This window comes from Python bivittatus, unplaced genomic scaffold, assembly GCF_059951505.1.
Source record: "Python bivittatus isolate LINGU-HERP-01145 unplaced genomic scaffold, Pbiv_v1 ctg000390_np1212, whole genome shotgun sequence".
NCBI classification, from domain to species: domain Eukaryota; kingdom Metazoa; phylum Chordata; class Lepidosauria; order Squamata; family Pythonidae; genus Python; species Python bivittatus.
The window spans coordinates 2188525-2205166 of record NW_028277070.1 but is presented as its reverse complement, the minus strand read 5'-3'; the positions used below and the strand labels follow the sequence as shown (position 1 = coordinate 2205166).

Sequence of the window (16642 nt, the reverse complement as noted above, 5' to 3'; positions counted from 1 at the left end):
TTCCCGGGGAATTGCTTGATGATCTTTCCTGAAGGGTTGTTCATTTTCCCAGGTAGAGAGTTGTGGAATATTTTTGCACTCTTAATTTTGCTGTGATTTTATCTGCCGTCATTAGATTAAGGAGTGGGATCATCACCGTTCGTTTTTAACTCCAGGGGCATCCACAGGGAGGGGGGTATCAGCAAAGTTGAGGTGGTGGGTGCCACTGCGTAATCAAAGACCTGCCCCTTTTTTACATGCATTATGTGGGTAATATGTATAAAAGGGGGCACGGCTTCAATTGCACAGTTGGGACCGGCATCTTAATTTTTTTGATTACCACCCCCTCTGCAGGTGCCCCTGTTTATTTCTATTATTCCATTGTGTTAACTGCTGTATGTAGACATGTTCTAACTGGGAATTGCCCTGAAAACTGTGGTTCTCAGGAGGTGCAAACAAACATTAGCTGCTGTCTGGAGGCTTCGTCCTGCCTGTCAGTCTTTAGGCTAGGCCATAGCCCCCAACCCAGCCCAGGAGATGTCTGGTGTAATTTTCCACACCCCAGACATATAGGCCCTGCTGTTTGGCTGGATCAAAAGATGCCCGGTGCTCCCTATAGCCAGGACCCCAAAGTAAACCACTGAACCTCCAGATAGACGGAGCCGTCCCTCCGCTGCCATTGCACTGTTTTGCCTTCTCCAGGTGTGAGACCAAATGTCGCAATGGGACGTACGGGGAGAACTGTGCTTTTGTCTGCACCAGCTGTTTCAACGGGGCGTGCCACTTCGAGACCGGGAGGTGCCTCTGCCGGGCCGGGTTCCACGGGACATTGTAAGTGACTGGCACGCGGGAAGAGTCAAATCACCCTTCTTCCTCTGGGCAAGGCAATCTGAAAGACATCTGTGGGATTGCTTGCTAAAGCAGAGCAAAATTGAATGTACACTTTTTTTAAGAACTCTGTAGACCAGTGTTTCTCAACCTTGGCAACTCGAAGACATGTGGACTTCAACTCCCAGAATTCCCCGGCCAGCACGAGCACCCTGTTTCCTGTTGGGTCCTCCTTGCTAATGATCTGTGTTTAGAGATTAGCCTAATTTAGTTAAATAAGCAGACAAGTGTCTAGGTGAGACCGTTTTAAACACTTTACACATGTCTTATTCATGCATCCTCATATATAAAAGTAAGGCATCGTTTCTCAACCTCAGCAGCTTTAAGCTGTGTGGACTTCAGCTCCCAGAATTCCCCAGCCAGCCTGCTTCCGTTGGTTCCACGTTAGATTTACGACCAGCTCCTTTTCGTTCAGAGTCAGCGACGGTCAGCGCCTGAGCAGGCCCCCTTTGCAGAGCAGGACCGGATCTTACATGGGGTTTGAAATATTTTTAAGGGGTAAATGGCGTGTCCCCAGCCTTGCAAAGGGTGGCTGCATCCACCTCACTTCTTTAAGAAAATGATTTCTTCAGTTTCTTGCTGGCTAAGGACAAAATGAACTCTCTTCCCCCCAAAAGAGAAACCGGGTGAAAATTATGATCCTACCCACTCTTAAAAATGAGTAGCCTTTTTTAAAAAAAATAAAGTCACACCTCCTGGCCACCAGAAAGTTGGTCCACCTGTGGCTGAATTGAGAAGCACAAGCTTTTCGATTCCTGCTTTGCCACATCTGCCTGAACATTTCCGGTATTTGATGTGGGTTGTGCTAACTGTACCAAACCGGGGGAGACACTCTGGTAGATTATCCTGGCTTAATTCTTTAGCTTTAGCAGAGAAATGACATCCTGTGGTGTGGCTTCAGCACATTAGTCACAGCATGCTTATTCAGGACAAAGCTTGTATTTATTTTCCTATTTTTTCAACAAATTCTTGCTGTGTTTTCAGCAAAGGAAGCTGATTTCTGCCTCAGAGTGAAGGGGAGATCTTCCTACCCACCCACTTTCCCTCTTCTGTTATATAAGCAGCACAAACTTCTTGCAAGTTTAGGCTTCTCTTATTTAATGTTGTAAGTGTTTTCTTCAAGAACTGCTTTCCCAAACTGGTGCAAGTGGGGACTACTACAGTTTGCATAATCTCCAGCCAGGCTGCAGAATGCTAATCAGCTCCAACCAGTTTTTACTAACCTTCTAAAAAGAGATCATTGTGCAAATCTGAAAAAAAAAATCCCTGCAGCCCCAAATCTTTTTTTGCAGTTCCCGGAGCCACCTTGGGCCACAATTGCTGAAAAGTGTCAGTTCCTGTGTTTGCAAGAATGATGGGAACAGTATCTCAGTTCCCTATACAGCTAACAGCAAAGCAGTCCTGAACATTGTTCTCACACTGGAGGATATGCAGTTGTGAGAAATATCCCTTAATTGGCCCTTGGACACCATTAAGCATCTCTAATCAATCTCCAAAGCCATTTGGAGCATTTTCCAAATGTGTCCCTTCCTTCCTTCCTTCCTTCCTTCCTTCCTTCCTTCCTTCCTTCCTTCCTTCCTTCCTTCCTTCCTTCCTTCCTTCCTTCCTTCCTTCCCTCCCTCCCTCCCTCCCTCCTTCCTTCCTTCCTTCCTTCCTTCCTTCCTCCCTCCCTCCCTCCCTCCCTCCCTCCCTTCCTTCCTTCCTTCCTTCCTTCCTTCCTTCCTCTCTCCTCCTTCCTCTTCCTTCCTCTCTCCTTCCTCTCTCCTCCCTCCCCCTCCCTCCCTCCTTCCTTCCTTCCTTCCTTCCTTCCTTCCTTCCTTCCTTCCTTCCTTCCTTCCTTCCTTCCTCTCTCCTCCCCTCCCTCCCTCCCTCCCTCCCCCCTTCCTTCCTTCCTTCCTTCCTTCCTTCCTTCCTTCCTTCCTTCCTTCCTTCCTTCCTTCCTTCCTCTCTCCTCCTTCCTCTTCCTCCCTCCCTCCTCCCCTTCCTCCCCCTCCTTCCTTCCTTCCTTCCTTTCTTCCTTCCTTCCTTCCATCCATCCATCCATCCATCCATCCATCCATCCATCCATCCATCTATCTCTTTCTTTCACCCCATGTCTCATCCTCTTTCCCTTCCCTTCTTCCTTTTTTCTGTTTCCTTCCTTCCTCTAGCACAACTTTTGCTGATTTCCAGAAACTTCTGTATAACAGTTCCACACATTTGTAAATCAGGTTGTGCGGGGAGAGAGACATCTGGATTTTCTTCCTTGGGAACCCAGATGCTTTGGCACGTGTCACCTACATTATTCCTGGCAAAAGACTTTGCCAGCAGATGGAAGGAAAGCCCTGTGACACACTAAAAATAAGTTTGGTGGAGAGTTACTCATTTTGGTTTCTGGTGGATCAGTGTGCTATTCCCGGTCAGCGGGGAAAGACTGCCTGGGTTGGTTTGTGCCATCAGAAAAGCTGAAGGTTGGCTTAGGAGTTCTAGGCTACCATCACCAACCTCAACACAGCTGTGGCACTGAGAAGAGTAAAGTTTGTGTCAGCCCTCCCAAGGTTATTCTCATAGCCCATTACAGGTTGCCAGGTTGGCAGCATGATTATTATGGGTGCCAGGGAGCCTACAGCACACTGTGAGCATGTCCGCAGGACATAGCTTTCAAATATGTACTTTGAAAAAAAAAAACATAAAATAGCTGAAACCTCACGAGATCGCTGAACCTTCAAGAACTCAGTGTTCTTGCCTGAAACCATCAAAATGCAAAAATATTAAAATGAAGAATTCTGAAGAACTGCAAAATATCAAAGAGTCTTAAAATTGAAAACAGCACAGCAGGCAGGAAGCGTGTTCCTTTGTGAGCTGGCCAGTTTGCAGCTGCTGTGAAAAGCCAGGCAGCCCTTGGGCCAACCAGCACGTGGCCCTGAGGAGGCCAGGATCCGAGCCAAGGAAACAGCTTTGGATGTGCAAGAGGCGTCCACATTCCTGGGAAGATCGGATGGCAAGAAAGCTGCCTTTTCGGGCCAAGCCTCCTCCCGTTGCTGCTGCTCTAGGGCGAGCCCCCTCCAACCATTTTGGACCCTGGCTCATCTTTTCAGGCTTAGCTCACGTGATTGCTGAAAATCCTCAGCCGGCCTCTCCTTTGGGTCTGATGCAGCTTTCATGATGGATCTAGAGTTGCCCTCCCTACGAAACGGACTGCCACCATGAAGCTGCTTGACCCATGCCCGGGCTAGTGAGTGGCGGGTGCAGCCTTTCGTAGGAGCGCAGACCCTTGAGACAGCTAGCTCGGCATGGGGTGGCCGGCAGAGCACCCGTCCGTAAGTTGGGCGCATCCTCCATGGTGGATTAGGGAACCGTAGGCAAAGCTGACCCAAGATGTAGCTCTGTGGGTCAGAGGAGCACGACCTTGTGATCACGGGCCATGCTTTTTCTTTAAAAAATTGCCCATTTGGGAGGGAAAACGGATGCTGCGTGCCTTTAAGGCTTACCTGTTTTTCACTTTAAAAAAAACCCAATGGGGAAAATCACCCCCTTTCAAGAATACAGGGCAGTGAGTTGGGTATCTTCAGCCTTGCAGTCACCCATTTGGCCCCTTCAGCTCCTCCAGGGCCCCCATGGGCTCTGGGGATGCTAGATAAGCCCAGGCAGGTTTGGCTGCGTCCTGCGCTTGGCCAACACGCTGGATTCAAAGCCACCCATGGTTGACGTGCGATTTGGAGGGAGACTTTAACAGCCATTAAAGGGTTAAGGCCCAGGGATGTCTGAGAAAGGGGTCAAAGAAGTCAAGATGGAGGCCACGACCCTGGGACTGAAGCCCCATCCCTCTTACGATGCACCTTAGAAAGGAGCAGGGCTCTGATGGTGCCACTGCAGTTGCCAGCTGGACTCTTGGCACTCATGCCCTGAGGACGCCTCTGCTTGGGGCTCGGCATGGGGCCAGCCATAGTTTTGTGGTTGTGGGCTGCGTCGTTTCTTCCAGCCTCCAAGGACCCCAATTGTGAGACTGGGGTGGTACCGCAAGGGCACTGAATAAACAGGGCCCGAAATGTTGATTCTCCCCGATGCATTTCTTTGTTTTTAGTAACATGGGTGCAATAAGCCTTCTGGAAGTTTCACACATCTATTCTAAGACTTATTTAAAATAAGTGAAAACTTGTGCCACTGAATCTTGGCAATGCAATCTTATTTATTAATTAAAAAGGTTTATATAGCTGTCCATCATAAAACAACTCTGGGTGGCTTACGACCAATAAAACAGTATAAAACCAGTATAAAACAATATAAAAACCCACAACAATAAAAATAAAAACAGAATCTTGGGACGCCAGGAGTGACGTTCTCTGTAAGCCAGAGAAACAGACGTGCAAGATAAAATGCCTTTTCTTTCTCAAAAAAAACGCATAACCCACTTTATATTTATCAGCTCCCAACATTACAAAGACAAATGAGAAGCTGCATATTTTTTTCAATGGAAAATACAATTGTACTGTAGAATTTACGTAATTCAGAAGTAATTAAAATAGGAATACCTGCGTTCAATACTATTTAGGATTCTTTCTCTTTGCCTGCATCTTTTTTATCCCTTGGCCACTGCTCCATCCCTCTTTCGGCGCCCCCCTCTCTCTCCTTCCTTTGTGGGAGCATCATTGCCACGCGCAGGAGGCTGACTCTGGTGCATGTGGCCCTACAGCTTAGAGCAGTGTTGTCCAAACTTGGCCGCTTTAAGATGAGTGGACTTCAACTCCCAGAATTCCCCAGCCAGCCAAGCTGGCTGGGGAATTCTGGGAGTTGCAGTCCACACATCTTAAAGCGGCCAAGTTTGGACAACACTGGCTTAGAGGGAGTGTCGCTCAGGAGAGCCCCAAACTCGGGCTGAAGCTCTGCAGGTCCTCCAAAGGTGGATGTAGTGGAGGACTGGCTGGGTGCATTTCTCTTGCCCTTGCCCGCGTGAGTGGGTCACGGACCCGTCGCCACCCTCTTGGGAGCAGATCGAGGGAGAAGCCTCTTGGGCTGCAGCCGTGCTTGGGCTGTCCAGCCAGGATGCGCCTCCATCTCCTGAGCTGTGGCCCCTGTCCCTTTGGGGCAAAATGGGAAGGGAGGGGAGGGAGCCCTCCAGGGTTCAGGGACAAGGAGCCCTAAAGGCGGAGTGTGGAGACTTTGAGTTTCACAAATGGCAAGGCTGGGCTAAAATGGGCTTGAGCAGTTTAAGGTTCAGTGCGTGATGGGAACCCATGGAGTTAATGGGTTAATGTGCTGGGTGAGCTGCGCCATTGCATGAAGGTGTAAGATGGCTTCTTTTGGAGAGGCAGGGGAACGTGCCACATTTCGGTTCAGGCATCAACCAAGACGTCTGCAATTGTGCTGTAGCTCCTGGGCACTGTGTTGGAGACCTGCCTTCGGTCAGCGAAATGCGGCATGATCACATTGCACTTTTCAGTAGGGCCTCTCTGAGTAATTTAAACCAACGATCGTGGTGAAGAGAATGTCTGTAGCTCAGGGCTGAACTGTGGGTCCTCGCGGTTCTCTGAGCTCGGCTGTTAGCACTTTAGCACTGAAGATGTGACCTAGCCGGGTAACGAAACGTCTGCAAGGAAACAACCAAGCTCAGAGAACCCCAAGGACTCCACCCTGTCTTCTTTTGGAGGATGGGGACCCACTTCTCCTCTTCCCTTTTGCCAACTCTTCCTCCGCCAGCTGCAACCTCACCTGCCCAACTGGCCACTACGGTGCCAACTGTGTCGAGCTGTGCAATTGTCACGAGGACTCCTGCAACCCCTTCACCGGCATGTGCCACATGGGTAAGTACCTGGCCAACATTCTCCAACCCTTCCTGCCCCGGCTGGGGGGTCTGCGAGGGGTGGTCCACAAATTCAAGACGCGGCCACAACGGCCCAGTCAGAGCTCCCCCAAAACAGATGGCGTTGTCGCGGCCACCACCTTGCCTTTTCTGGCCATACCCTGCAAACCCTCTGCACTCCGGCTTTCAAGGGCCACCCTGTTACCTCGTGGCTCGTGGCTCCTTCCTCTGCACACTGACGGCTGTGAGACCTTTTTCCTCCAGAGGCCAATCAGCGGATGGGAGTCATTGGCGCCGGAGTTCTCCTGATCTTGCTGCTCAGCCTCCTGCTCTCGCTGTTGTCCTGCTGCTGCATTTGCCGCAAGAAGGACGAGGCCCAGGAGTAAGTACCGAGCGGGGAGCCTCTGTGGGGACTGGGAAGGGCAGCCGCGAAGAACCGGGTCTCCCGGAAGAGCAGGCCACAAGGGGCCCTGGCTGGCCTGGGGTGCCAGGCTGGGGGAGGCTCCCCCCCCCCACTTTGGCTGCCCCCTGCTGTCCACTAGACGTGCCATGTGCCAGACTTAGGGCTGAGGACCTCATCTTTGCCGGTAAGGCAAGAGCAAGGGGTGTCCGGGGGGCAGCCCTTTGTTGACTCTGTATGGGAACGTGAGTGCCCAGAGGCAGCTGCTGAAAGGGGAAAATGTCCCTCTCCCCCCAGACTTTGCAGACCACACCGTGAGGCACGAAGAAATGGGACTCCCGATGCAAAGGGATGGAGCTGGAAGCTAGGATTTTGGGGGGGGGGGTTGGGGGGGGCTAGCCGGAGGCTGTGAGAAGGAAGAGGCAGGTGGGGAGGGAGGCCCCCAGACTTCCAGTCTCGGCTAGAAGCAGCAGCCTTCCAAGGAGACCGTCTCAGAGCAGCCAGGAGTCAGCCAGAGGGCAGAGGAGACCAGATGGAAAGGCAGAATCCGTGGGGAGCCACAGGAAGCCGCCCCATCTGTGTTTGTGTCAACTCAAGCATTGTGGCGGGGGGGAGGTGTTATTTGTGCATGCGTAAATCGCCCCTCAGATCCCCCACAAACTCATTTTAAAATGTCTCCCCGCAGGTTAAAAAAGAAACATGTCAAGGTTTTGCCCAGGGGTGCTACTTTTCTACTTGCAGGGAGCATCTTCTTTAGGGGTCCATTTCAAGTCCCATTACCCCATCCGTAGCAGTAGATGCTACTTCCTCCTGCCCTTGGATTGCATTTCACACAGACACACAGACACCCCATCATCCTGCACAGGTAGATGAAGTGAAAGGCAGGGAAGCGAAAGAGGGAGGGAACAGATGCTACAGCGTGACCTCCATCGCCAGCGCCCTCCCTGCCAGGCCCTGATGCCACGTCCACGTGGCGACTTTTGACCGCGATCTGACCTGGTGTTCGGCTTCCTTCACAGCACAAACCAGGACTTGGCTCGCAAAAAGTCTTCAAGGCACCTTTGTGGACAGTTCAGCCAAATCAGCCTGAAGCTGCCCCGGATCCCCCTTCGCCGTCAGAAGCTGCCAAAAGTTGTAGGTAAGGATCCGCCCCACCCCACGGTCTCGGTCACGGTTGTGCCCTGCTAACGGAAACGAAGCTGGGGCAGGGCTGATGCAGCGGGCTTCGGCCGGTCACACGGTCATGACCGCCAGGTGGACGCTTTTCACACACGCACACCCTGTGGGTGTCCCTGGCAGGGTGCAGGGAACAGCAGAGGCTTTCGTAAACGGAGCCATTGGGTGGTCTTACGGAGAGGCAAACTATGCCCCCTAAAGTGCGAGATCCCGGGGCGATGGGAGTCTCTCAGCCTGGGAGGTTGGGCGCCTCTTTCTGCTCCCAGAGACTCCCGGCTGTTCTGGTTTTCATGCTGAACGTCTGGGCTGTGAGGGGCAGTTTAGAGTTTATGGGGACAAATTCTGGAGAAATCGCACCTTGCTGGGTGAGGGTTGTGCTGGGGGGGGGATCCAGCTGCAGGGCCGGGGCCAGGCCCTGCCCAGGTAAATGCGCCTTCTCAGCTGAAAGGAAAGAAGGAGCAGTTTATTGACATCCGTTCAGATTATCACGAACAACTTCTGACTGGCCGCAGAGCATCATCATTAATAGGTGTTCCCCGATCGCCGGGGTCTGCAGAGCAGAAAACTCCTTTTAAGTTAACATTTGAAAATTGACAAAGCAGCAGCAGGTTATTCAGTCAGCCACTTCCAGCTCTTTATGATCCAAGGACATAACTTTGTCAGGCCTGTCTGTCAGAAACTGCCTCTTTGCCCTCTGTCACCCCTTTTTCAATGCTGATTTTTTTCCAAGCGTCAAGGCCTGATTCTCGCCTTTGCACTGTGTCTCCAAAGCATTAAGGCTGTATCTTCATTAGTGGGGCTTCCAGCGAGCAGCCTGGCTTTATTTCAGCTGTTGAATTATGTGTTCTTCTTGGGCTCCAAGATCTTTTTCCAGTGCCGCAGCTCAAAGGCATCAGTGGAGCTGTTCGACTTTCGCTTCCTCTGCATCCGTAACTGGAGCGCAGACTTCCCCAGCCATGTGTCACAACAGAGAGGCCTTGACAACATGAATCTTAGTGGTCAACGTGATGTCTCTGCACTTTCTCTCGGAGCCTTTCTTCCAAGTAGCGTATTTCTCTTTATTTCACGACTCTAGTGTCCATCTCTGTGAATTTTTAAGCCTAGAATAAGACCATCATCCTGGCAATCTGGAAACAGTTAATCCAACGGATAAGACCCAAGACTCAGATGAAGAGTATTTATTAGAAAGAAGATAAGGGCACCATCAGAGGAAAAGCCGCGAGTGCTCTGTTTTCAAAGGAGAAACCGATATAAAGGCAACTTTAGGGTGGCTAAATTCTGGTTCGCTTTCTCCCTTTTTTTCTGCGCAGAGAGCTGGAAACAGACATCCTCAGGGGAGGCTCAGCGTTGCAGTCCAGCCCCACCCTTTTCGTACATGGCTGCAACATCAGCGCACATACAAAAGGAAGACAGCTTAGATTGTGACACCACACCCACATTTGCGTATTTGCACAGGGAGAGAGACAGACCGTAGACACTTCCATCTGGAAGCCTGCTTATTTTATGAAGGAGGAATAGCTTGTATCTGCTCCCTTTTTTATACTTGTCAAACCTTCTTTTCATCAACGTGAGAAGTAATTCTCATACCTAGGAAGATAAAGTCTGTTGCTCCTTCCACTTCTCTATCTATTTGCATTGCCTGTGGAAATAATCTTCATTTTTTGACGCTACTGACAGGCTTTTGCCTCCTCGTCTTCACCCTCAGCAAGAGACTCCTTGGGTCTTTCTTCCTCATTCCCCGCTATCCTCAGTATATCTCAGGGTGTGGGTGCTTCTTCAGGCTATTTTAATTCCAGGTTTTATTTCTTCAAGTTCAGTATTTCTCATGATCGATTCTGCATATACTCCTAAACCTTTGAGTTCTGTCATTCTCTTAAACAAATCTCCTGTCCTTCCCATTCAGTTATTAACGTTCAATTTCTTAGCATTGTTTATTTAAATATATTTAGTATTTTTAGTGTGTATGCATTTATATTATGATTATATAAGTGCACTACAAAACCTATATTGCCTCATCTCTTCTTGCTGTTCTGTGGAATTCAGCATTGAATTGGGAAAACATTCTTTTATTTTACTTTCCACTTTTTTTGAGCTGTTTTCGATGTATCAGCAGATAGCCATTTTATCTTCTTTTGTTTTCAGGATATTTTTCTTCGTTTCATCTTTAAGGATAGTATTTCAGTCCACAGTGCTTCAGGCAGTCTGTTTATCAAATCCAGTCCATTAGATTTAGTTCTTGTTTTCACTCCATACGGAATATGGTTGAAATATTGGCCTGATCATTTTGTTTTCTTTAGTTTTAAGTTGTAGCTCTACAAGAAAGTGCCAGTTCTTTTTTGCTGACTGAAGAGAGCTTCTCCATCTTTGCTCGCAAAGCACACCGTCAGTTCAATTTTGGTGTCATCCGCCTGATGATGCCCGCGTGTCTTTTAGGTCGCTGGAAGGTGTTTGCTATATAAACACTGGGTTTTCTTGGCAGAACGCTATTGATCTGTCTTTCGCTTCATTTGCTATACCAAAGCCAAACGTTCTCGTTATTCCAGATGCTATTTTACTTCCAACTTCAGGATTTTAGTCTTCCATTATGAGTGGTATCTCGAGGCATAGAACTGTTCAGCTCCTGCGTCGTCTGCACCTTAGCCGGAGCGCAGACTCGGAAGACTGTGATGCTCACTGACTTACCCTGGGCTAGAATTGAGGTCATTCTACTGTGTTTTGGGTTGTGGCTGACACCAGCCTTGATGCTTTTGGTTATACAGATGGCTATTCCCTTTTTTCTTTTTCTTTTTTTGTCCGCAATAGAAGGTCTGGAGCTTTTTTGATGTGAAGTGACCCCATTCCAGTCCATTTCAGTCCATCGATTCCCAGAATGTCAATTTTTAATTTAATTTCTGCTCTGACAACCTCAGGTTTGCCTTGGTTCACAGTTCTGATAGTCCACGTGTCAGCTGGACACATATCTTTGCAGCCTCGAACTTTGCTTTTGCCTCTGGGCACATCATCACCTGGGCATCCTTTTTGCTCTAATCCAGTGGCATCCTAAACCCCAGTGCCAGTCGTACTTGCCCTCTGTTGTTCCCTGGCAACTCAATGGACACCTTCCAGCCTGCAGTGCCGGTCTTTTTTTTCATTTATTTAGTTATATATTTATTTATCAAATTTCTCACTGCCCATCTCGTGAAACGACTCTGGGCGGTTTACAACAAGATAAAAATTCATTAAAATACGACATAAAAACAGCCCTATCTAAGTCTTCCCTATCGTGTGGACACGTCCTGGTTGTGAATGCCCATTCTTTTTGGAAGAGTGGAATGGGTTGCCCTTCCTTCTCCAGTGGATCATATTTAGTCTGATCCCTCATCTGTGACCCCCTGTCATGGGTGATCCTCCCGGGAGTCTGCATTCCTGACGGTCTCTCTCACATCCTCATTGGGACATGCAACCCCTGTCATCACTACAGGTCTAGGGAACATCAGGGGAGAGACTGAATACCTGCAAAGAAGGTCTTAAAAAATATCCCACAGAGCGCAAGGGCCTTTTATGGGCACATCCCACTTCCCATGCATCTTGACACCCGAAATTGGATTAAAAAAAAAAAAACAGGACCTCAGTGCAGGACAGGGTGGGGATTGATTCCAGATCGTTGTACCTGTGGCATTCGAGAGTCTGGGTGATTTTTCTTTTCATTCACCGTTTCCAGATCTCGTTGGGAAATCCGGTTGTGCGCCCGGCCCCGAGCGCTGCAGCTCCAAGCGACTGGAACGCTTTTCTCCAGAAATGATAATACGAGCTGTGTTTACAGTAGCACGCTGGGCCGGGGCTCCCTCCCCTCACTGGAATAGAGGCTCTTTCTCCGAGGCAGAGACTTCGGCTGAATGAGTCTGTGTGTCTGCACTTCCAGGCGTTTGCTGCCGGTCGGAGATTTTGTATAAACAATGGCAGTGAGAGCTCTCCCCTTGGCCTCTGTGGGTGCGGAGGGAGCTCGTACTCCTCGGGTGCCCCAGACGCGGAGACCGGCTTGTGCAACACCGTCTGCGTCGGGCTGGCTTAGCCAGAGAAACGGAGGCTCCCTGCTCGTTTCACTGCCCTCCCCTGCCCAGGATTGAGATGAGCCTGGCCAGATCAAACCAGCGAGTTTGGGACGCTGCCTCCAACAGCTGCTGGTCAGATGCTCCGCCAAGGAAAGACGAGACAGGAGGACCATCGCCTTCCCTGTGGTAGCATCTCAAGGCAGTGCAAAATACTAAAACAGGCCGGCTGGATTTTTAGAACAGTGTTGTCCAAACTTGGCCACTTTAAGATGAGTGGACTTCAACTTCCAGAATTCCCCAGCCAGCATGTTGAAGTCCACTCATCTTAAAGTGGCCAAGTTTGGACAACACTGTCTTAGAACGTGCTAAACCTAAACGTGGCATGCCTCTTGCAGTTTGCAAACCACAGTAGGTGGCTTTGAATGCTGTAGGAACCCTGCTAATTGTGATTTATTCAGTAAACCATGGTTGAGCAATACCATGGTGTGAAGCCACTCAAACCATCCTGGAACCATCTAGCTATTGAGACTCACCAGCTGCGTTCACATGATGTCTGAGCCACAGACTGGCTGGCTAGCTTGTTGTGTGAACCCAGCTTAGGTATAGTTAAGGGTTCGGTTATCATTCTGCCCCTGGAAATTTAGCTAACAAGTAAACCATGGTTATGTTAAGAAAAGCGTGTTGTGTAAACACATAAACATATTTGCGTGTTGTGCAAATAGCAGCCCTGGAGGGCAGCTGTATGTTCAGCCAGGATCAGATCACGATGCCGGAAAATGGGCCTTTAAACTTCCTTTTTGCCCACGGTCCTTCCCACGAAAGTCCTCCTGCACACCACAAGGCTGGGCTCCTTTAGTGGCCAGGAGGAAGTCTGGGGCTCGGGTCAAGCGGCCGCTCGTGCAGGGTTTGGTTTTTGCTGAGAAACAGCAGTCCCAGCACTTTGTGGTCCAAGCGCCCCCCCCCCCCCCAGCTGCCATTTCCAAGCTTTTAAAAAACGCCCAAGTCCCTTTCTGGAAAAGATGGTCCGAGGCTGCCCAGAGGCTGGTCTCTGCCAGGCCTGGGCCTCAGCTGGCTCCTCCATGCACAGCCATGCTCCGTTCCTTCCATCTTCCTTGGGAGCAGCCATCGGGGACATAAGCAGATTCTCTGTGTCCCAAGACAAACCTCTGAGATGGTCCCCCAAGGGAAGGTAGCTCAGGGGCTCCCACCCCTCTCCTCTCCTCTCCCCCCACCCCCTGGCAGGGATGGTTGGGCTATTAAAGCAGAGTTGCAACACTCTGCATCACCTCTGGGGGCAGCGAAGCGTCCTGCCTCTCTCTCCTGCCATCTTGTGGTCGTCTGACGTTTTGCAGCCCTGGACCTTGAAGGCGAGGGAGAGAAGGGCTGCACAGCCCCTCCTTTGCTGCCGTCACTACCACAGCAGTAATGGGTCCGAGCCCCATATTTCCCCCCCTCTTCTGTTGCTTCCCCAACTGGGAAGAGGAGGAAGAGGAAGTTGGAGCAGGGGGCATAGCAGTGCCGGTGGAAACCACAACACACCTCCTTCTCTTACACCTTCCCTCCATGTTGCTCTTTTGCTACAGCTCCTTTGGGGGCATTACACAACCAGAGTCTTTTTCTCTGAAATGGATGTGTCAAGCAAGGACCCCCTGTTCCTATGGGGGCCTCAAGGCAGCCATTTCTCCTGCCTTCCTTGTTAGTGCGTCTGTCCTGGATATGTTTCCACAGCAAGTCGCACTCCAAACTGGACTTAACAAAACACAGTTACTGCATTGCCCCAACACAGGAGAGTCACTGCTGTGACACGGTCAGTCGCATAAATCATATATATAAATATTAAAGGCTGTGCCCACACTGTGGCTGCACAGGAGGGCCTGGTTCCCACAACACACTGACACCAGTCTACCCAGCCCGTGTGAGTTTTGACCAGCATGATGTGCATTTCCTCACTCCCATCCAACTGCAGCACAAGCACGTCCCGACAAGCTTGGTCCGCCTTCATCCGAAGCCCGGCCTTAAGCGTCCCTTTTCCCCCCATCCCAGCATCAGTTTGGTCCCGGATACGATCTGACCCCTGCGGTGGTTGTTGCTCTCAGGGACTCCGAGGGGGCAGGATCGGCTCAGCACACGTGGGCCGCTGTGGGCTGGTGTGGACCTGGCCCCGGGCAGCGTCTTGCAGCCCCATCTGCCGTGGCTGAGTCCAGCTCCTCCCAACCAGCCTCTCGGCTGAATCCACCTGATAGCATGTGACAAGCGAGGGGGGCTGCACAGCGAAGCCGGAAAGAGCGACCCGCCTGTCTGCTCCCCGCAGAGCCCTCCCCGTCCGTCAGCTGTTTCTCGGGCTGCTCCTGGAATCGCACTAAGCTGTGTGCCAAAGAGCCCAACTGCCACTGGCGTCTGCTGCGCAAGGCGAGGCCGCTTTTAGCAGAAGGGTCAGCCTGCCGGTTGAGCCGTCTGTGGAAACTCACCTCTCCCCGGCCCCACCTGTGTGAAGGAGAGGGATGCGTGGATGCTCCCCACCCCCTCCCCAGCTAGCGATGGGAGGGAAAGAAAGCTGGGGGGGGTCCACAGGGCACTCTGTCCACCCTAAACTAAGCCGGCCAGCCTGTGGAAGGACTGGTGGGCGGCACTTTAATTCAGCTGCGAGGAAGAGACCCCAGCCGGGGAGCGGGGGCCTCAGCGGTTCCGTGGGCGAGGCCCTGTTCTGCAGTAAACCCAGTTTCTCCCTCTCTGCAAGGAAAACAGTAGCTGAGCTTTTCCAAGTTGTTGCCACGTTCACCAAATGACATAAATCATTTTCTCCCCTCAAAAAAGGCAAGTTCAAAACTGTGACTGGCTGATCTTCCAGGGCAAACGGATGCAGATTTCCCAGGACAATTCACACTTTTATCTCCCAGAATAACAGAGCGAAGGAAGCAGGACACCTGCAACTGGCCTGAACCTTTTAAACTGTCCTGGCGAGGGGCATAAGTGCCCCCCCGCTCCTTCTTCCCTGAAGGGCAGTCACACAAGGCCCCTGGGTTTGCACAACCCCCAGAGCGTAGCCTCGTTCGTTTCAGGTTGGGTTCGCATGCTGTGCAAGCACACGAAGCTACGCATGATGCCACGCTTGGGCTGAAAGCCCCCGGCGAGCAACTCCAGGGCCCCCCGGACCCAGAACCCTAGGCAGCACCGTCCTGCCTTCGGTTCTCGTCCCTCTGCTCCCTTCCCCCTAAAAGCGCTCTGCGTGCAGTTGCCGGGATCCCACCGTCTGGGGTGAGCCCCCCCCCCCCGCGCCTGTGCCATTCAGTGCCTGGCCAGCCCCACATCCTGCATTCCTCCCTCTGCCTGCACCAACTCCGAGGCCAGTGGCCTCCCCGGGCCTCCCTAGATTGCCAGAGGTCTGTTATTTCACCCAAGTGAAATGCTTTGGTCACAGGCTCCTTTGTTTGGCTTGGCACACAGGCCCTGCCATATGTTCTCATCGCCCAGCCTTTGCTGCAGAGGCCCCACATGGCTGCAGCAAAGGGGGTGGGGCCACCAGATGGAGCTGCAAGGAGGGCAGGGCAGGACACCCCTCTTCTCCTGCTTTGCCCTCCCTCCCTCCTCCTCTCTTTCTCCTTCCTTCCTTCCTTCCTTCCTTCCCTCCCTCCCTCCCTCCCTCCCTCCCTCCCACATCGAAGGCATGTCCACTCTTAGTGTCATTCCAGAAAGGAAGGGTAGCACCTTCTATCCAGCCCGGCTTCTACCAGGACAAAAACAGAGCACAGTCTGTCCCCAGTTTAGAGATAGAATGCCTCTGACCAGGAAGGTTCGCTGAACTATCAGTGAGAACTAGCGGAAGAGGGGATGTTTTTTCTCCGGGTTGTAGTGCAGAGAAAACTGGCGTTTCTAATACCTGGGCGTTGAATATAGACCATCGCCTTTACACAAGGACCTGGTACCCTTGATGGGCTTCTTGGAAACTTTTCTGCCTCCCTGGTTTGGCTCCAGGAGGAAGCAACCTTTGTTTTTCTCGACTGAGGACACCCCGTTTATGCAGATGAGCTCTCCTGGGGGGTCAGCTCCACCCCCGAGACGCCCCCAAGCTTCCTTCTGAGGTTTCTGCCGCTTCTGCAGAGACAAAAGAGGGCCTTTGGCTTCCCCAGGAGGACCTCCAGAAGCAAGGAGGCTTCTGCCCATCTTTCTGGCCAGGAGCAGCAGAACGAAGGCCAGGGGTGTCACCCTGTAGGGACCCCTGACAGGAAGGCTTTGCGCAGCTGCTGAGGCAGCTGTGCCTCTCTCACACGCGACTGAGGATCGATTGTGGTGGATCCCCCTCCATTCCTGCCTCCTAGGAACCGAGGAGTGGAAGAACCCTTCGTCCTGTCTATCTCCAGGCTGTGGCCCCAAAGCAAAACACTCTGGAAG

At 51.4% G+C, this 16642-nt stretch overlaps 1 protein-coding gene across 2 annotated transcripts in view; it reads left to right on the top strand.

The window, feature by feature from the left end:
• SCARF2 (scavenger receptor class F member 2) overlaps positions 1 to 16642 on the top strand; it is a 51504-nt gene that overhangs the window by 21973 nt on the left and 12889 nt on the right. For both annotated transcript variants that reach the window (XM_088143842.1, XM_088143841.1), the window contains 4 exons: positions 682 to 810; positions 6544 to 6647; positions 6911 to 7028; positions 8066 to 8184. In XM_088143842.1, the coding sequence (XP_087999968.1) occupies positions 682 to 810; positions 6544 to 6647; positions 6911 to 7028; positions 8066 to 8184 (470 nt within the window). The remainder of the gene's footprint in view (positions 1 to 681; positions 811 to 6543; positions 6648 to 6910; positions 7029 to 8065; positions 8185 to 16642) is intronic.